This window comes from Sparassis crispa (genome assembly GCF_003851025.1).
Source record: "Sparassis crispa DNA, contig_000004F, whole genome shotgun sequence".
In the NCBI taxonomy this organism is placed as follows: Eukaryota; Fungi; Basidiomycota; class Agaricomycetes; order Polyporales; family Sparassidaceae; genus Sparassis; species Sparassis crispa.
In genome coordinates, this window is record NW_020939751.1 from 739,102 (window position 1) to 759,417 (window position 20,316).

The window sequence follows — 20,316 nt, forward strand, 5'->3', positions numbered from 1 at the left end:
ACTCTTGATGTTGTGTACTACATTTCACTCTGGTTCTGACAGTTGTACAGTCTGATGATGCTCGGATATGTATACTCTGTGGGATCTCAAGATGAAGGACCTCCACTTACTCATTCTTCAGGGAACCCTGGACCTCCGACTCGATAGCGGTAGTAAAAGCGCTTGCGCCGGCAACAAGCTTCAAGAGATTACGTGAGGAACACTAGATACTATTAGGCTGCGACACGGACTCGCAATGCGTTGACGGTAGGGCAGCTGGCGGCCAAATGTCCGTACTAAGTTAGGCTGCTCTGGTGCCAACATTATTAAGTACTGTCCACAGAATTTACTGTAAACCACTGTAGTCGATTATTCCAGTGCTACTGCTCGACGAGAAAATGATTGATGTACTATACGCTACAACGTACTGTTCTACGTACGAAACTTGGTGCATCACAAAGCAAGGCGACGACGTGGAGAGAAAATGACGACATCACGCGACATAGGCAAAAGTATCCCTGGTGCCTTCCACTCGTTCAATATACTCCTTCTCGAGTAGATGTTCTATTGCCTGTGTACTGGCGGTGAGTGGCAAGAACATGCGACAAATACGAATTCACAAACCTTCTTAATGTCGGGAATCTTAGGCGAGAACCGTTGCGAGATCTGAGAAATGACTTCCTGGATCAAAGGCTGGTTCTTCATGGTCTTCCTCGCCTTCATGATACTGCAGAGCAAGCATTAGCACGTATATTCGTCCAAGATCTGCAGGGACATACCGAACGATTGTGGCTTGAATCACGTATTTACGATCCTCATCAACCATCTTCTGGACATCCGCCGACTCAGCCTTCTGCTCCGCCTTGATGGGGGTGTTCAAATTGATACGGATTTTCTTCGACTTAAAGTCTGTTCAAAGATGAGCATACTTGGGACTTGCGTTAGAAATGACGATACGCACTCGGATTCAAGTCGTATTGGTCGGTCTCTTCGTTAATAAGGATCTTCGCCTTCACGAGTACAGCTAGCACCTGCTTCAGGATATCCTTGTTGATAGAGGTCGCAGACACGAGCTCATCGAGCGAAAGTGTGTCATTGCTATTGTATTGCAAAAGGACGGCCATTTGCCAGGAACTCGTCATCAAGATATACTTCTGGTTGAGGTAATTCGTCCGCAGCTCGTTCTTGGAGTAGTTCCACAACCACGTCAGCTTACGACCGGAGTGCTTCTGCTGGTAGTACTTCTGGAAGCGTTCGTATGTAGGCAGGATGTCGGCTGGAATGACAAACTGGTTGTGAGGCGCTGTGAGAGGCCAGAAGTTCGTCCCAAGGACCATGATACTGAAGGTGATATCCATGTCGTCGTGGTTCTGCTGCATTCTCTCCTTGAACTGATCAGTGAGGTCCTTGCTGAGACTCATATCTGCAAAGTAAGCTTAGAAAGTGGATAGACATGTTGGGGATAAACAACATACCCGTGAACATACGCTGTAACTTGTTGGTGTATTCGAAACCACAAGCCTCCTTTAACTTGGAGATCATGCTAGCCTCCGCTTCATCCGATGCAGATACTCCGTGGATGAGACGCTTGGACAGCTTCGTAGTGTAGTATTGCTGGAACACATCCTTGTCGTCGATATACTTGAACAATATCATCTGGAAAGTACTTATCAGCAAACTATGGACAGTGAATCCCAAGAAGCTACATACCACTTTGTTGAGAGCACCTTCTAAATTCTCTTCCTCCGACATCTTGTTGCTCTTACGGAGCAGCGCGTCAGCATGCTTCGCCAACAGTTCAGGGGACTTCGTTGTCGATGTCCCAGTTGCCCCATTCCTATTAACAAATTCTCTGCATGCCTTGTCCAGACTAGCGACGAAGCCAGCTTCGCCGCGGAAGCTTCTCGTGACAGTTTCCGAATTCTTCTGGTGTACTTCAAGGAGCGCATCCACGTAGGCCTTGGGATCGAGTGTGTCAGCACCCGATCCGTCCTCACCAACCAGCTTCGACACCGCAGACAAACCCGCCCGCTTAACATGGTCCTCGAACCTCTTACGAAGTGGCTCGAGACCCTCTGGTATGCGCGCGAGCAGGGCGTACATGCGCTGCAGGTCCTCGTCCTTGTCGAAGTCGAGCAGGCTCTGGAAGTTCTCCCACATGAGCTCTGAGTGCTCGCGGATAAGGACGTGCTCGCATTTGCTGATGAGGCTTTTGCGGGTGTTCGTGTTCAGGTAGCGCTCGACGCGGTCCTCTTCCTCGCGTAGACGCTCTTCGGCCTTCTTGAGGTAATCGGCCACGCTGTTCTCGGCCAGGAACGCCTCGGACTCCTGCCGGTAGTACTTTTCGGTAGCCTCGATGAAGGGCGCCTCGAAGTGCTCCTTGTAGACCTCGAAGGACACCTTGTTGATGTCGCCCTCATCCAGACCAAGTGAGACGAAGGAATCAACGACCTTCTTGACCAGCCCCTGGTCGATCGTCTCGCCGTTTCGCTGTCGCTCGATGAGCCGGAGAATTGCCCCAGCAAGCTTCTGGTGCTTGCTCTGGACATGCAGAAAGAAGTTCGACTTCCACTGCACTAATGCAAGCTGTCTCTGCGCATGAGGAAGGTATATAGAAGGAGCAGAGAACGAAATGCTCACTGTGTAGACGGGGTAGACTCCTTTCCTGCCTTCGTCTCGCTCGCGCTTGACCCAATGTCGATTTAGATACGTGAAGAGACGGTTGATGTAGTTGGCACCAGTTGTGTAACGGTCCCACTCTCCCGCGTAGTAGCGCAATAGGGCCTCTTCCTGAACGGCGTCGGATTGCTGCGTAGAGCAGGTCAGTCGGTAGGTCACAAGACACGAGCATTGGCACGGACGGTTCTCAAAGTCTTTAGATGATTCACGAAATAGCGGATGAGGTTATTATACAGGTCAGATCCCATTAGATTGGCTCCCGCTAAGGGTTATCAACATGCACTTCTATGGTTTGAGATGGCGTTGTACTTACTGCGGTGACCGAGGCCAGGCTGATCGCCATTGCCGTGCATCTTGGAAGATGTACAATAGTTGTAGGACACGGTATACAGGCTCATGTACTTCGAGTACGAAACACCAGTCTGGAGCTTGGTCATGATATGGTCGACACCCTCCTCAAGGTACGCCCAAGTTGTGGCCAGGTCAGCAGTAGGTGGTGGCATGGGGTAAGAGCCACCAGCAGCAGACGTACTTGCCATGGCTGAACGGGTGTTGGATGGCGTGGTGGATGGTGGTGGTAAGAGTGCAAGGTACGACACGGGTGAACGCGCTGTAGGCGCGCACGCGGCCATCGCCACGCTTCTTACTCTCTGGTTTCGGACAAAATCCAGTTCCACGTTCTCTTATTTTTACTCTGAAAACGCTGCTGCTCTACTGTCCACCATCGCACCGTGTATGATTCGAAAGACAACCCGACAAGAAATATAAACGCGGTCAGACCTTGACACCTGTATGTATGGCGGCAATACCGCCCCACAAGTCTCGCCAAGCACCACCCTTACCCTCATGATTGCCACCGGTCGCGAACCCAGCATCTGCAATCATCGCCACAAAGTCTGGTTGAGAAGGGAATTTTCGGATTGACTCGACGAGATATTGGTAGGACTCCCTATCTCCAGCCAAGATGGTACCAAGCAGAGGAATAATCGAGAAAGAGTACTGATCGTAGACGCTTTTCGCGCATCAGGCTCGTGCAGACAGCGATAAGAAGAGAACTCACGCGTTGAACAGTGGATTGTTCACTTTGCTGAATTCCAAGCATGCAAAAGTACCGCCAGGTTTAAGTACCCGATAAGCCTCCTTGAGGACGTCCGGAACGGACGTGCAATTACGAATGCCAAAGGCGATAGTATAAAGATCGTATGCATTGGAAGGAAACTGCGACTCGGGCAGCTCCTGAGCGTTGGCCTCGATGAAGGCAATTTGTGGTGCTAAGTCATTGTGATCTATCAGACCGAAAAGAGTGAAGTACTCGAGAACACGTACTGTTATGATACATTGTCTTTTTGAATCGCTTGTGCCCCTCCTTCAGCATCTCTCCGTTAATGTCCACGACGTCTACGCTCGTCTCTCTGTCTGCGTAACGCTCCCGCGCAAAGTCCAGTATGCGCAGTGCAATGTCCCCGGTCCCCCCTGCGAGATCTATGCACTTCGTGGGCCCTGTCGATCCCGGCTTTAGCTGAGAGACAAAGTCGTCCTTCCAGAGACGGTGCACGCCTAGCGACATTGCATCGTTCATTAGGTCGTATGACGAGGCCACAGAGTCGAAGACATTCTTCACAAGAGATTCTTTTGTCTCCTCCGGTACGGTTCGGAAGCCAAAGTGAGTCGTTCGTGGAGGAGTTTGAAGATTCTGAGCGTTGTTGCCACTTGCTTCGCTGTGATTGAAACGGAAGAGTCTAGGAGCGGGGGAAGGACATACTCTGCGCAGAACAGTATGTTTGCAACAGTGCATGGTTCAGAAACAAACGGTGACTGGGGCCTTCAGGTTGCTCATTCCGCATTTGGTTGGGCGGACCCCAAACATTGCGATCTTCTCTCTGAGCTGAGCGCTGAGTTCTGCATACTATCTATCCATCCTTTTCTTCAGAACTGCTTGCAAAGGTTTCTCGCCTATGGCTTTAACGGCTCTGCAGAAAGGAAAGTCAAAAGCTGCACTAGAGGACTCAGCGGAGCATCTCATTTCTGACGGCACATCCTCGAGTGCATCGAGGTCGGCGGACTCGGACTCGGACTCGGACTCTGAGAGCGAGTCAGACACGGACAGTGACACAGGAGATGAAGAGGTAACCCAAGAGTTTCTTAACGCGCTTCTGGTGAGGGCAAGACACAATGTCACTGCGAAGACATTGCCCGAAGGAGACAGGTCGGGAGAAAATTTGCACGAAGAGGAGGAAATTCGCCTAGATGACCTAAAGGATCCTGAGGAACAGTAAGCTCTCCAGGATGCAGTAGAAACCTGTGCTTGTGCTCATTCCGTAGACCGTTGCCTCCGTTAGACCCTGGAGTTTTACCTGCACCATATATCACACTCGGCGACGCCCGCAAAGCTGCTCCTTCCGCCATACGCCATCCAGATATCGAGCAAGTTGAACAAGCGTCATCTTCGAATGCACCGGCACGACCTCTTCCACCTCCGGAGCTATCAAAGTCTGGGAAGCCATTGACAAAGAAGGAGAAAAAGGCAGTGAGTAGTTCACCCGACACTTCCTGTCTGTGATGCTAAAATACATTCAACACACAGCTGAAAGATAGAACAGCGGGACGCTCGTGGTATGATCTTCCTGCCCCTGCGGAAGCCGATCTTCCCCGTCTGTACCGTGAAGTAGAAGCATTGCGTCTCCGAAACCAGCTAGATCCCAAGCGTTTTTACCGCAAAGACGAGGGCGAAGGGAGGGGTATCAAAGGTCTGCCCAAATACTTCGCAGTATGTATTTATCACTCTTTTGTCTTGTATTTATTATATTGATTGCAATACACCGCAGATTGGTACGATTATACCGTCCAGCACACCTTTCGGCACTGCCAGTGCAGACAATCTCAACCGGGCGAGCCGAAAGAGAACCCTTGTCGATGAGTTAGTGGACGATGCGGAGGCCAAGAGCTACGCGAAGAAGAAATTCAAGGAATTACAGACTGTGCGGGGCGCGAGAGGGAGAGGCACTCTTGCGCAGAAGAAAGCATTGCGTAGGCAGAAGTGGTGATAATACTTCTCATTGTCTTCACAGTGTAATTTAATTCTGCGAATGAGCTACTGTGCCAATCTGGAGTTAGCGACAAGTCAAGTTGAGACGTCCCTCCAGACGTCAATGGAATCCTCGCGGTAGGATATCCACCGAGCGGGCACGATAAATGACAATATTTGGCTTGACCTTGGGTTGAAGTCATTGATCGCATTTTTTCCCGGGCGCTAATAGTAAATTCTCGCCGCTATCGAGAACATTTGCACTCCGCGAGTATCTGAGATCAGGTACCTCCGCGTGGACGACGCCACAACGATCCCGTGTAAGTCATCTCTTTTCGAATCGGTCAACAGTGATCAGTTCATGAATTAAAATTTACAGTGGGGACCGATGCATCGTCATTGCTGCTCGGGAAGGAGATCTAAGTTCAGTCGGGCTTGCCCAAGACTGGTTAATTCATTTCATGTGACCTAGGCAAGACCTAGGAGCCTTTTTCTTTCTTCTTCTCAATCCTTGTCATTGAATCCCACTCACATACTGCAATATTTGCTTCATTGTGCCTAACCATCTCGTAGGTTGTCATAACGCCATGGTCACAAATGTGTTTATACTCATAGGGATTTCGTAGACTCAGTGCGTATTCTAAGGAGAACTGGTTTCATTGAAGATGAAGGTCGCAGGCCCGGGAGTGAGTCATATTAATCCCATACCAGTTTTCTCAGTCTCATATTTGCAGAGTCAACAGCATACAGTGCAAGAATCCAAGCCAGACATATCACAATTAGGCCACCCCCATACCTAACAAGTCAAATCTGAGGGAAGTTGGTGCAAACAGTTTACTAAAGCACGTCATAGACGCATGGGTATTGTTTCAAGCAGGCATAATTGCTGTCTACCGTGTGATGTGCGGGTGCTGAATTTGACCTGTACACGTACTAGTACTATCCGTCTGTCATTCTTAAACGCAGTGTTTGGATACACTCATTGATTCTGTACTCGAGAGAAATTTGCGCTCTTGAGAGAAAGTATTTGCGGAGTCGGGGTTGACGCTTGCGCAGCTACAATCCAGTTCATAAATGATGGAACTTGAAGACGAATGTACGTACACGTATCTCTTGCACACCGCTACAACCTTAAATCTCATCCTAAATTCACAGCTCAAAACTGCAAGAGCTCATAAGAAATTTAGTGAATATCGACTGTCAGAACACTCAAATTTATGAACGTCGACGGACAATATTTTGTACGCTTTTGAATTTTGGATCCCTGCAATGATGCCCAGTGTTGCTCCATAATGTTCGTTTTGTCATCATCCCTTTTCATGGCTGTTATTCCGTGTACATTAAGGCCCTGCGATAACCATCTTTCCTGCGAAGTGGATGTGCATGCACGAATATTTTCTGTCGACAGCTTGAGCCAACCGACCAGGGGGAACGGCTTAATGAATTGATCACGTGTTGGCATAATTAACAAATTACCCCCGATCGTACTCATCCGAGGACAACGAGCACGACGAGGACAAGGACGACTTCTCAGACGTCGAGAATCCCTGCTCACTACGTCGAGTGGCCTTCAATTATGCATTGACCCCGGTGGCGGTGTATGTATCAGATCTATTCACCAACGCGCGCTCGCACCTCCTTCTGGCGCCTGTCTTCTCTTCTCAGCATCGCTTTCAGCAAACGTGTACATTGCCAACGATGGCGACGAGTTCTCGTTCGACGTCACCTGCAACTGCGCCATTTGTGCGTGCCTTCCGTTTCTCCACCCAGCAACAACCACAGCCCCAGCACGACCCACATCCCCGTCGCCAGGCCGTCAAGTCTCCGGAACCTCTCGTTCGCACGCGATCATCATCCCTAAGGTCTGTTCCTACTGAAGAGGGCTCTGCGAGTTCACCGACGTGTGAGTGTCGCATTTCTTGTCTTGTTCACCGACCATGATTGTGGGAATATCAAAACGAACTAGGCGCTAGCATGCACGATCCTGTCCAGCAGAACTGCAAAGTCAGCTCAGCTCGGACGGACACTCTTGGATGTTGTGAGAGCCCTTCCATGGTTTCATGTACCATCATAGCGTCCGTAGTCAAGGTCTGTTGCCTGACGAGCACCACCGTCGCCGTAGGCATAGAGCCCTTGTATTTCACCCATGCATTACCTATACTGGGTCGAGATATAGTTATCTCCCCGAAGTTCGCTCACAGTTTGTGCGCTCACGCTCGTCATACTACGACTGACCTTTGCTACTCATTCTGATGTGCAATCTCCCCCGTTCTCGTTGTCAACATCTTGCTCAGCTAACGCATCACTCCACAGTCACCAACCCCTTCATATCACAGTCAAATGGATCGAGTTCCTCCGCCACGCACGACAGCCTATTCTCATCTCCCGCCTTTTCTTCCCAGGCGCTTGCCAGCCATCCCAAGCGCACTCGTGGCAGCTTCCTCCTGTCTACCTCCGGACTGCCATTCGGGCGGCCCAAGAGCAGAAGCAAGAAAAAGCCTGTGCCCACCAAGCCCACGCCCTTCCTCTTCTCCGAAGTCATCGAGATCAGTGCCCCCCCGCCGCGAGACAATGAGGATGAGGAGCGCGAGCGCCTCCGTGACGCCGCGGCGCAGTCCATCGGGCTCGACCCGGGCCTGCTCGAAGAACAGCGCAGCCCACCCGCTGCACTCGAGCCAGACTCCGACACCGAGGCGGCAGAGCCAGCACCAGAGGAGCGCACCCCCTCAGCGACGCCCGTCCCTCATCTGCCACCGTTTCCGTCCACCCATGCTTCGCTCGAGCCATTCGTGCTTCTCTCTGCCCGCATCCCCAAGCATTATCCCCCACCGTCCTTACTTATGTTCGCGCTCTCCCGGCAGTGGAAGATGCGTACCGTCATGTTGACGTCCACTGCGACGGGTAAAGGCGCTGGCGCGGCATGTTTGCATGTGTTCAAAAACCACACCGCGGAGGAGCGCGAACTGGAGCGCCTCGAAATCGGTCCAGACGGCGTCGTCTTCGTCGCGGAAGAGGAGGTCGGCGGGCGCCGCAGTGTCGTCAAAGTTGGCGGACTTGGTGCCGAGATGACCCTTCACATCGTCGACCCAGCCGAGGCGCAGAGCTGGATAACTGCCATCAAGCACGCTGTACTCACGCAGAGGTTTGTCCTTCCGTCTGTTATTATTGCGTTATACTGATGGGTGCCCAGGTCTGTACGTGCAGGACTTGGGATCATGGCGCACCACACCGGCGGCTTCGCTCCGCGCGGCGACATGGACGTCATGCTCTCGATGCGAGCGCAAGGCATGATCGCCTCGCCAACGTCGAGCACGTTCTCCCCCGATGTCACGAGCTCGCACAGCACGCAGCGTTCTGCCGCCGTCACGCGGACGCCGTCGACTGCGGTGTCTGCTTTGAAAGGATTGTTCTCGGGAGCGAACTCGCGTCCGCGGTCTCCTTCCGTCGCGTCGAGCGTCGCAGGCCGGAAAGTGGAGAGCGAGCAGGATGAGTCATTCGGGCGGACTGGTTCGAACCTGATGCACATGCTCAGGTCGAACAGCATATCCGTCGAGCGCCCGTTGTCCCCTGTGCTTTCTAGTACGCCCGTGCCATCGACGCCCTCCACACCGCGAGTTATGGATGCGCCGCTGTTTGCGACGCACCTCGACCGCAAAATTGTGCAGGACCAAGATAGAGAGCTGATCGAACCCAGTGTGACCGCAAACGGAAGCGGCAATGGCGTGACTGGCCCAATATCGCATCTCCATCATACGCGCACGATGGAGAGAGTCGGCTCACCGTCGTTGCAGCCCCCTCCGCGGCGGCGTGCGTGGACAGCGAGTAGTGCACCGATGGGTCCCAGAGCTCGTCCTGATGGTGCGCCCTATACCCATAACAATGGTAGCACAGTGGAGAGTTTCGGCGTGCGTAGGCCCAACGACGACTTACAATCTTCTACTACTCCGTCTTCGTCGAAGGGGTGCACTGTTGAAACTTCACCTCCCGAGCAGGAAGGGCGTCCGCGTACCTCATCATCTTCTGTGTCTTCGTTTGCGTCGGGCGAGAGAACTTCATCCGAGTTCGGCGGGAGCAAGCGCTGGTCTCGCCAGGGCATGCTGCCACACAGGCTCACCCCGCCGAGTGGCCCTCCTCCTGCCATTCCCGTTTCTCGATCTCCTGCCAGCTTCCGGTCATCGATACAGCGCCATCCGTATGCATCTGACGGCTCACCCGAACAGCCAGCGTCTCCGCAATCCAGCCCTCGGAGTCTTGTCGTGAGCTTGCAAAATTTCTCTAAGCGCACATCTAGTTCCTCCAATCATAGTAACAGCACCGTTAGCACTACACATTCCTATTCCCGAGGTGGAGGAGGCGGCAGCCTGTTTGGTCCTCATCGTCCAATGTCGTCCCACAGGATGTCAATACCACCTCCCCAGCGTCCAGCGCCAGTGACAGCGCTTCCCCCAACACCAGCGGAAGGTGTACCAGAGGAATCGCCTACCTCAATTCCTGCTGCGACAGCCCCCGTCTCCAAGATATCGTTTCGCGAATCTCTTGCATTGCGGTCACAGCGATTCTCCCTCGCACCGCCCACGCTTCCTCCATCGTCCTCGCTTCCGCCTCGTCCGGATGAGGTGGGCGTGCGTACGCACCGGCGGAGTTCCAGCAACGGCAATGTATCTTTCTGGCCTCTCCCTAGCTCCTCAAAACCGCTAGTCTCCCCACATCCTCCCCCCACAGGCCCTCTTCCTCCAACTCCAGTCTCGCAGCCTCCCCCGCGGGCAACGTCTATCAGGCAACGTCTACGTATGATGAGTGCTCCAGCGACCCCGCCTCCTTTAGCGACGGCCTTATTGTCCTCAACAAACCCCCCTTCTCCCGCTCCATCCACCATTAACCCATATACTTTCCCTCCGACACAGATCGGCGAGCCCATTACCCCATTCCCAAATGATCCCACTTTCGTCGTAACCTCACCTCCCACGCCGCCGCTCTGCCCTGTACGGCCACCATCGCCTGAACCGTCACCTGTGTATGGTATCACATCGCTGTCCCCTCCACCTCGCCGCGGTTCTCGACGTTTGTCTGGTCAAGAAGAAAGAGTCTTACGTCGTCGACCGTCTACAGCTGACGGAGCAGACACTCCCGACGGCCATCAGCTGTCAATGTCACTTTCTCCTTCGGCGGTATCTCTGGTAGATATTCGCATTTAGTTGTTGAAGTTCGTACCCGGCCCATGTACCTTTTCCCCTTGCTAACATTTACTTATCTCGGATCGGGCATTGTGCATGTGTACAATAGTTTCTGTTATTACAATTCGTGCTCATGATACAGCAAACAGTCAAAGCAGTACGATGAAAGCGGAGGGGATAATTATGCAAAGCTATTCTCGACATCAGCGCTGTCGTCTCCGGCCTCAAGGTTGGCAAACTGTTGAAAAAGTACATGAGACAAAACCTCATGGATTTTGTAGAGCCTTATACTCACCGAAAGGAAAGCGGCGGGTCGATGCTCCTCCGCCCAGAACAGTAATGGGGTGTCAAGCGTCATTGAGTAGCTGAGAGTAGGTGACCACAACTGCGTGAGACCAATACCGTAGTTCCACACACGACCCTCGGGGACCAGTGTCATGCCAAGTATACGATCGGACAACAAGAGCTGCACACGTTCCGACATGTTAGGATTGAAACCCTGGTAAAACGTGTGAACAAAACGCTGGGGCACACATGCGACGGAAGGCTCACCGGTGGGTTGGGTGAAGTATCTGCATTTTTCCTCCCCCATTCAAATCCAGCGACAGTCAGAGAATGCGAGGACAACGATACGGAACCAGGTGTGAAGGCGCAAGTCAAACAAATGGATGACGAGCCCCACTCTGGATGGTCAGCCATCAGCTTTGCTTGAGTCGTGACGTCCGTCGGCGATAGATGCGACAGTTCCAATGCTTGCGTTTTGATCCAACCAAGAGGTTCCAGATCCTTCAGTAAGAAGTCGTCCCTTGGCAGCTGCGATGGCAACTCAACGCTGTTGTTATTGCCACGCTGTGGAACCCATGCGACGGCTCTAATCTCCTTCACTTGCTTGTTGTCAGGAGGGGAAACGCCATATAGGAATGCAGCGACTTGTGTGCGAAGGTCAGCTGCAGTAACAAACGCGCGCAAGATATTCTTCGGAAGGACATAAGTGAAAGATGCAGCGTCGTCCCTAACATCGTCATTGGAGACGTAGATGTGCTGAAGTCGGAGGGGTAGGTGTGTCGCAGAGATAGCTCGCACCCGCCAATCGGACTTGCTACTGAACACCTGCTGTTCATAGTTCGTAGCTGTTCGTCGACGCAATCAGACGTGCGAAACATGAATGTCAAAATGAAACCTACTTGTAACGGTTTGGATGGCATCGCCATGGATATTTGTCGTTTGACTAGGCGATATGAGGATCAGTAGTTACATGCGTGTGAGACACTTGGCAAACATACGTTTGTACTGCCGTGACCTGGCCTTGTGCCTCGGAGCTCTTCTCCAACTCCGCCATCTGCTGTCGCTGCACGGAAGGCGCAGCAATCTCTTGTCCCAGAATAATGTCCCTAATTTCACTTGCTGTGAGGGAAGCAATGTTGACGCTGTTCCTTTTACCAAAGTCCTGCGGAGAACCACAAATAAGCAACGAGACGGCTATGATAGGATGATTAGCTGCATACAGCGAGAATAAGGTCCTTCAATGCAACTTCCACTTTGATCCAATCTTCGTCGCTCAGAGACGGCCAGACAAAGTGAGGCTCAGTGATTGTGTTCTTGTCCGGTCTAAGAACAATCTTCGCCTTTTCATTGTTGACATGAAGACCACGGAGTAGCAGGATAAGACGCGAGAACGCTGTGTAACTAGAAATGGATTTCAACCAATCGTCTGTATGATTTCCGGTCAATATCGGACTCTTGGAGAATGTGGTGTAACAACTCACCATACAAATTGAAGAGAACCATCTGCGGTTGAGTCGCGCGCTGTATCCAATGAGATCTTCAGTAAGTTGAGATGATGTGACGAAACCAAACGACAGACCAAGATAAGATCACCGAACTTCTCCATCTTCATGCACGCCTGGAAAGGCAGCTGCAATTCACTACCCTTGATGACGATGTTGGGGAAGTCGAGCAAGTGAACCTCGAGGGGATCTAACACATATGCTCTTAAGTTTATCATCACCTACAGAGAGCTGCAAATACGTACCAAGCATGCCCTTCCGAGTGACGATCACCTGCTTCGGCTGCTCCTCCACCGGCAAAGACCTAACCAGTGCAGCCACTTCCTCTGCAGTCTTCCACTTCGCAAGCTGACCTAGACGCTTCTGACCAGCCCATACACTGGTGTGGATGATTTTCAAGAAGAGTTGGCCGGAACGAGGGTTAAAGATGAAGATAGCACCATCTGAACAAATAAGCCATTTAATATTCAAAATCACTCAATCGACAAGGGGACCTACTGATTGGTTTCGTTGTCAAGTTACCTTCAAAGGTCTTGTGTCTAAATTGAATGGTCAGTACAAGTCGAAATCTAATTAAACGATTTCTATTCACATGGTGACGCGGTACACGTTCGTATCGTCGACAAACCCTAAGAGTTTCATTAGAGAACAGCAACGTGGAAGGTAGCCAGATACTCACAAATGATCTGGTTGGAGAACAGCTCAGAATAGTTCTAATACAGCGAAAGAAGATCAGCATACGACAAACGACGTAATGTCACTAAACGCACCTGACTGTTCAGGTACGGCTCAGTCGGCTCTGAAGAATACAGCTGCAAACCCTTCCGAATGCGTTCTCGCAAGACGTGACAGGCGGGGTTTGCTTTCATGATTTTTGCCATGGCTTGCTGGACGAGAGGCTTCATCCCCGGGAACCAGTTACCGTAAGCGGACCAAAGGTTATATGCAAGATCCATGCCAATCATGACACCTGTCGGCGAGGGATAGATGCTCATAGAGTCAGAGATCTGGGGGAATGTTAAGACACAGCTTTAATCCCGCGATAAACACTTACGTAGTCCAGGAACTTCGCGCGAGTATATCGCTCAATATCGTGGGTGTCGAAATCACCCCACCGTAGTTGCACGTCAATCCAATACTTGTTACTGGTAGTGCCGTCTAGCACATCTTTACTCTGAAAAGAAACAAATATTAACGGAACATCGAAAGCATCGAAATTTGTAAACGCACATCGGTGACAAGCGAAGGTCTCGATATGTTCCACTGATGGAAGGAGAATTGAGAACAATGCGCGATAAGATTGTAGCGAAACATCTCACCTTGTACGCAGAGAATAACAGAATATCAGCGCACGAGGAATTCATCTTGTAACTTTTGCGAGGATGAATAGTTTCTTTCTGAACAGTCTCAATTTGCAACGGCTCAAGCTCTTGATCGAAAACTTGACACTAGTTCATGCATGGAGTAAGCCACATCCGAGACACGATAGCGAACAGGGAACTCACCAAATCCATGACAACACTCTCATGGACTTGAAACAAAATGCGATCAATTCTGAGCACAAAACATACTGCAAGACATGGGACTTACTTTTCTGCCACAAGTGCGCACGGAATATTTGGATCAAACTGATCTTCAACGTGGGGATTTTACCGTGCCTGAGAAAACGGTCAGTAAGACATGACCATGCGAACTACGGAAAATACATACATGAAGATTCCGGTGAGATCCAGTTGCACCTGGAAACCGACGTAGACGTTAGCGCGGTTGATGGTCGGGCTCCACCAGAGTGTGAATCGACGGTTCGGAATTTGATTGAGACCGGAACGTTGCGCATTTGTCAATTTCTTGTAGCGCATCGACTCCTCGAAACCGGATGCCTTCTCCCAGAAGAGACCTACATTTACACTATGAGCACGTATTCAGCAGTAAGTGAAAAGAGCGTACCTTCCCACGTCGGAAAATAGGTTCCCTTGAACAGAGTGTGTTCAAGTATACCCTCGACACCACCGAGCGCGGCGATGACATCAACGCGATAATTGTTCAATTGCCACAACTTGCCGTCATGTCTTTGAGAAGTCCACCAGAAAGGGTTGCTATTTCCGGGTGCATACAATTAGAGCGGACATTGACGACGAGCGTGCATTCACTTACTGCTTCAGCAGTTGATACTGCTTCCAGTCTGTGCGTACACGCCAACCACGATCGTAAGCCAACCTGATGAGAGAATGAATAAAGTCCCTGGAAAGGCGCAGAGGATATCGTGAACGTACGTATGACGATCCTTCTGGAACAAGGTGTTGATCCGAGGGATGCCGCGGTCCCAACTATCCTCAAGATCTTCCAACGTCAGACGACGATTCTGCGCGTTGGCTTCTTTGCGCTTCATCGAATATTCGGACCACACGCGAGCGGAATCCAGGAACTCGGCCTCCCACGGCTGGAGGTATCTGTAGAGGTTCGGGATAAGCTGATCCTCTTCGTGCGACATCCCCGCTCGAAAGTGGGTAACTAAGGAAACACAGTAATTAAAAGCTGGTACCAGGCGAGTAACAAAGGCGAAATACCTCCAACGTCAGTTTGCTTCGACCACCGAAGGTCACTCTGAGGGATAAGCACATGGCCCATGGAAAGCATACCTAAGCCCCCAAGTTCCTGGGAGACAACGTCAGTGCCCTCTGTCGGGATCGAAAAAAGTCGAACGCACCTTCGGCGTATAAAACACTACTGGCGGAAAACGCGATGGCATCTTGCTGTTCAAACCAATCTTGACGCGAGTTTGAATCTTGTTCTCTGCCTTAACAAGAGAATCGAGTAGTTCATTGGTATGGATGACAGCTTCACGGTAATATGTCATCAATCCGATAAGTGCAGTGTTCCACTTATTGACGATTTTCGAAAAAGTGGTAGAACCGGAACTCATCAACACTTGCCGGATCCTATTGTTGAACTGCTGGACACCTGCAGTGGGAAACATTAGCTCTGCAGATACGCCCGACCCTTCTTCTCGTACCTTCGTCCGATACTCGAAGGAACGCCTGAGCAGTGCGCTCCTTCGACTGCTCGTTTGTCAAGTTCCATACTGCGTCCTTCAGCGAGAACTGTTCCCCGCTCATCGTTCGGATTTTCGGCAGAATACGAACCTCGAACCCACACATCGAGAACAGAAGCTGAGGGTTGTCCTTCGAATAAACGCTAACAAAAGTCTCCTCCCATTCAATCGTCGTCAAGGAACGCGGAAGACTCTGCTTGACATTCCAGAACACGGCACGTCCCAGATTGACGTCGTGCTTGATCAATCGCATACGACAGTCTCGAGGCCAGCACCGCTTGTTATTGTAGCCGATGACGTTATTGTTGGTTGGGTCGGGATTTGCACTGAGATACCGCTGGATGAGGTCCCGGGACTCTTCTGCGGTGAAGCGGAAGAGTATATGAAGACGATCGACGTAACGCGAGTACAACCGGATCGGATGACGGGTCTCAGTTGCAGAGTCGCGATACTGTAAGAAATTGTTTGGCATCTGCGGAGGCCCCGCCATTTCGCTCGCACGCTGGAGACCAAGAATTAACAGGTCGAGGACCAAGCCGTAGTACTGGAATACAAAGGCAGAGAATTGCAAGCCGCGGATCATTCCATATGCGTTCGTGTGTGCCATATCTACGAATAAGAGATAAGACGACGAGGCAATGCGCAAGACGTGAATCCCTACCCTTGTACGTGAGAACTGAATGGAGTAATCAGCGTCAGTACATATGTACACAGCATCTTCGACCAGACACTCACCTGTGTTATTCTTCGCGGTGATGTAATCCGCAAGATTGTGGTCCAAGATAAGTCGCAACAGCCGGTTGAGGAGCGTCAAGTCAATCTTCTCATAGACTTTCGACAAGACAGTCTCCATTAGAACGTTGCATTCGCCGTCGCTGGTCTCCCATATGTCTGTCAAGTTGTTGATTCCTTGACACCACTAGAAGACGTGTTGTCAATCTTCGACACTACGCGTTCGCTAAGAGCAAACATTACCTTGTATACAAGCAATGGCGGCGGTTCAGTGTCCTATGAATAGATTAGTACTAACGCGAGCTACAAGGCTAATAAAAACTTACTGCCGGCTTGATCCATGCCGGGAAGAGTCCTCGCTTATCCGCCCTGTCATGGACGGTCAACAAAGAAAAATGTAACAACTCTAGGTGTACGCACTCAAAGAACAGGAATTGGTCTAAGTACTGAGAGAAGTGGTCAGTCGTTTTAGCAAATCAGACGAAGATTTAGACTTACAGCGTCTGTAATCTTCTCGACGGGCTCAATGTCATAGCAAGGGATGAGCTTGTCATATGTATCGAAGAACTCGATACCAGCCTCCTTAAATGCACGCTGCGTCAATAGAAGTCGTTTGATACGAGAAAGACCTTGTAATGCCGGGTAAGAACAGATCAAAGAGGTAATCGCGCCAAACCTACATTCGTGTGGATTATCATACGCCTGCTCAATGAGTGCAAGCTCCTCTCGTTGGGATTGGTTCAAACGTCCTTATGCAAATTTAATGATGATGATGGCACAGAAAACTGATCACTCACCTTTCACTGAGTATGCCTCCTTCAGTTTCTCGAGAGCAAGAACAAGCAGCTTGGTATCATGCTTGTAATTGAGTGGAGGGAAAGGGATGGGTGAGAACTTGCGACTTTCCAACCAATGCACGGTTGCCGTGTAGATTGCTACGGCCTCTTCAGCACTGATATACGGTCCATCCTTCAGATATCCATGCTGTCTCTCCTGCTCAGCCTTTAGATAAAGGCGAGTCAGCCGTCCCAAGTTCTTCTTCACCACCGCCTTGTCGACAGTAGCACCACGTCTAATACGCTCGCGGTTGTAGTGGGCTACTGAGCACCACCAATCGGCCTTGCTCTTGATATACCGCAGAATGATATTCTCGATCGCAGTCGGCATACCGGGAACCTTCCAAGGAATGTTGGCCTTCCAGCAACGCCACGCCTCCGAAAGATGCTGCAAGATCGTCTTGGATTTGTTCTGCTTGATGGATTCCGGCATCATGTCCAGAATGTCGTGCATGACTGCCGCACGGAGTTCCAGATCATAGTGTGATTCGACACGCTGCTTCGTCACGGTCTTCGCAATACCCTTGCTGTTTCGGCCCTCAAACTGACGAGCCAAAAGGTTGCCAAGCCACCTCTCCAGCAGCGGCACAATACCTCGCATGAAAAAAAGCCACACGCGCCATCCTGGCGCCCAGAAACCACAGCCAGGACCCTTACCGACTGGACCGGTGTTGAAACGATAATAGATCAGATGCTTCAGATCTTTCGTCATTCGCACTTGACGCATCAACTGCATACCGCATAAGCAAGTGTTTTCGAGGACGAGGGGAGGAGAGAGAAGGACTCCACAATGATTCCAAGCTCACCTTGTACTTATATCTATACATGCCCGTCAATGCACCGATATGTGCGAAAATATACTGCAGCGCGTCCGCGAGTTGGAACGCGTCAACGTTGCCAAGACGAAACTGTACATGTGCGTCGACCACGAGCTTGGTGAGACGCAGGATCTCGCGACACAGGTGGAAGGCATTTCCGAAGCGAGACTTCTTGCGTTCCTTTGTTGTCAGCGTCCTGGGGTGACTTGTAAGTAAAGACTCAGTTTACAGATAGGATGACATTACTTGACCGGCTTGAGATTCATGTTGTAATCCAGATGAAGATAGTTTAGATTCTGGAAGGGCCGTTGTTAGCTTGAGCGGTAGCGTGCATATCAAACTTACTGACTTTACGGTGAATAAGGAGGTTTAACATATTGTAGCCTTGTCTGCACACTTGCAGGCCAGCTTCAACCCAATCAAGACGCGTCGTTTGGAAGAACTTGGTCGCCTTCAGCTGTCTGAAGAGGTTCTTCTTCGTCATGGCCCTTTCCGGCCGCGTCTTCAACTCGTTCAACACGTAACACTTCAGCAGCTTCTGGTATGAGACGCGAACTTTCACGGGCTGACCGGGAGGGCAATGCTCGAGGTACCAGTTCTTGACGAGTGGTATATCCTGCGCTCGTCGCATACGTCCCGAACGACGGCTGTAGGGATCAGGCGCCCACCAGAGGGCAATGGCGTCAGCGGTAAGATCATTCTCCAGCAGCTTCTCCTCAAGGAATGGCTCAAGATCTTGTGCGAGCTCGAAATCGTCGTCGTCAGCATCGTTCGGCCCGAATATCATGTCTTCGTGGCTTTCTAACGGTGCATTCTTGGGGGTAAATCCACGAAGTGATATTGGATTGATGAGGGGATCGAAGTAGAAGGCGGGCAAGTCGGGATCATCCGTGCGAATATACACGTTTTTCGGACTGTGGTAAGGAGAGATATGGACGGAACGAGGAAGAGAGTTGTAGAGATGAGGAAATGCGACCTTATATTCGGTTCTAATCTGTTGACGAATGATGACCTTGTTGATGTCGTTGAACTCGTTCCAATCCTCGTCAAAAGTGTCCATATCCCTATACAGCGGCTCGAACTTCGGGCCACCAGGGATCGCCATGTTCAAAGCCTTTGCAGTGAAGAAAGACCTCTTGTCGAAGAGATAGCTAGAGTTGCCGTCTGCGTGATCTGACAACAACGTCCGGCCAAGGCGATATAAATTGGCCATGACAGGAAGAGTTAGCGACCAGTAGCGGTATGAGGCACCATTGACGAAAGGCGTATCCACCAACGGCTTCGGATCATAGAACCAGTTGGAGATTGCTGCGTCCTCCTCTTCGTCAAGCTCCAGTTGAATAGCTTCCAATGGTTCCACATCCAACACGTTGTCGCCATAGTCAAGGGGAGGCTCTTCGTCGTCAAAAGGTGGGAAACGCATACGTTTGAAATGTCTCCGGTCGCGTTTCTCCCGACGCATAGCAAGCCACATACTGCTCCACTGGGCATGATAGACCGGTTCTATGACGCGCGGGATCTCGTTCACGAAGGTAATGGCGCCAGTTATGTGGTAAAGAACCGGCACTTCGCGCACTTGCTCCCAAGGATAGGGAATGTTTTCGAGCAACTTCATCACCGCGTGTGGAACATACTTCAAAGCACCAAGGTGCACGCGCTTGTCATTTCTGAATTTGCGATTGCTCATGTCGCCATGATCCTTAATGATTTTTCGGACATGCTCCGGAGGGAGATCCTGAGGAAACGTGAACTTCAGCGCACGCGGCGGGAATACAAAAATTCGCACCTGTTTACCCATGTCAACGAACCCACCCTTGCGCTTTTCGCCATACCGCTTTTTCTGCATTTGAATCCACTTCTGTGACTTCTGCGCAATGACTTCTGGGGGCATGCGGAAGTTCTGCTCGCTCGGCCCTGCGGGCAACGGCATACCAGGAGGTGGAGGTGGTATGCCAGGAGGTAGGGACATCGACATTGACATGCCCGGAGGCGGGAGGGGCATTCCTGGAGGGTAGCTCATGGTCGACAGTGAGAACAAGCGCTACGACTCGCTGACAAACCTATCGAACACTCGGGTTACAACATTACAACTCCGCTACAATTAAAGAAAGGATGACTTAGCATGAGGCTTTGAAGTACGATCAATCAAACTCCGATCACATTTCTTGCCATTAAGAAACCCTTGAGCTTCAGGCTCCGCCGAATTGGCAACTTTCGGCGCGGTTCCCAAGTTC

The 20,316-nt window shown here is 51.0% G+C and overlaps 5 protein-coding genes across 5 annotated transcripts; 2 read left to right on the forward strand and 3 right to left on the reverse strand.

Annotated features, from left to right (window-relative positions):
* Positions 1-472: 472 nt before the first annotated feature.
* SCP_0502550 (Cullin-1) lies at positions 473-3,290 on the reverse strand (the record flags this gene model as incomplete). Its single annotated transcript, XM_027758320.1, has 9 exons — positions 473-550; positions 604-706; positions 759-888; positions 941-1,402; positions 1,455-1,635; positions 1,690-2,565; positions 2,620-2,787; positions 2,841-2,920; positions 2,972-3,290. The coding sequence occupies 9 exons, from the start codon at positions 3,288-3,290 to the stop codon at positions 473-475; spliced, it is 2,397 nt and encodes a 798-aa protein (XP_027614121.1).
* A 142-nt stretch (positions 3,291-3,432) lies between these two features.
* On the reverse strand, positions 3,433-4,453 carry SCP_0502560 (2-methoxy-6-polyprenyl-1,4-benzoquinol methylase, mitochondrial; the record flags this gene model as incomplete). Its single annotated transcript, XM_027758321.1, has 3 exons — positions 3,433-3,670; positions 3,719-3,929; positions 3,985-4,453. 3 exons carry the CDS (start codon positions 4,451-4,453, stop codon positions 3,433-3,435), a joined length of 918 nt encoding a protein of 305 aa, XP_027614122.1.
* Positions 4,454-4,613: 160 nt separating this feature from the next.
* Positions 4,614-5,702, forward strand: SCP_0502570 (rRNA-processing protein; the record flags this gene model as incomplete). The annotated part of the gene is made up of 4 exons (XM_027758322.1): positions 4,614-4,930; positions 4,981-5,185; positions 5,243-5,425; positions 5,484-5,702. 4 exons carry the CDS (start codon positions 4,614-4,616, stop codon positions 5,700-5,702), a joined length of 924 nt encoding a protein of 307 aa, XP_027614123.1.
* A 1,679-nt stretch (positions 5,703-7,381) lies between these two features.
* Positions 7,382-10,878, forward strand: SCP_0502580 (hypothetical protein; the record flags this gene model as incomplete). The annotated part of the gene is made up of 3 exons (XM_027758323.1): positions 7,382-7,586; positions 7,997-8,825; positions 8,874-10,878. The coding sequence occupies 3 exons, from the start codon at positions 7,382-7,384 to the stop codon at positions 10,876-10,878; spliced, it is 3,039 nt and encodes a 1,012-aa protein (XP_027614124.1).
* A 160-nt stretch (positions 10,879-11,038) lies between these two features.
* SCP_0502590 (Pre-mRNA-splicing factor spp42) lies at positions 11,039-20,102 on the reverse strand (the record flags this gene model as incomplete). Its single annotated transcript, XM_027758324.1, has 37 exons — positions 11,039-11,095; positions 11,153-11,356; positions 11,410-11,987; positions 12,042-12,085; positions 12,141-12,304; positions 12,363-12,568; positions 12,624-12,663; positions 12,722-12,834; positions 12,890-13,087; positions 13,143-13,183; positions 13,237-13,273; positions 13,324-13,357; positions 13,415-13,651; positions 13,699-13,818; positions 13,875-13,907; positions 13,964-14,092; positions 14,150-14,175; positions 14,235-14,302; positions 14,355-14,541; positions 14,592-14,740; positions 14,799-14,861; positions 14,918-15,155; positions 15,212-15,299; positions 15,352-15,605; positions 15,658-16,305; positions 16,358-16,372; positions 16,432-16,615; positions 16,672-16,704; positions 16,755-16,797; positions 16,849-16,874; positions 16,927-17,057; positions 17,109-17,177; positions 17,226-17,994; positions 18,071-18,278; positions 18,329-18,378; positions 18,432-19,817; positions 19,869-20,102. The coding sequence occupies 37 exons, from the start codon at positions 20,100-20,102 to the stop codon at positions 11,039-11,041; spliced, it is 7,104 nt and encodes a 2,367-aa protein (XP_027614125.1).
* Positions 20,103-20,316: the final 214 nt, after the last annotated feature.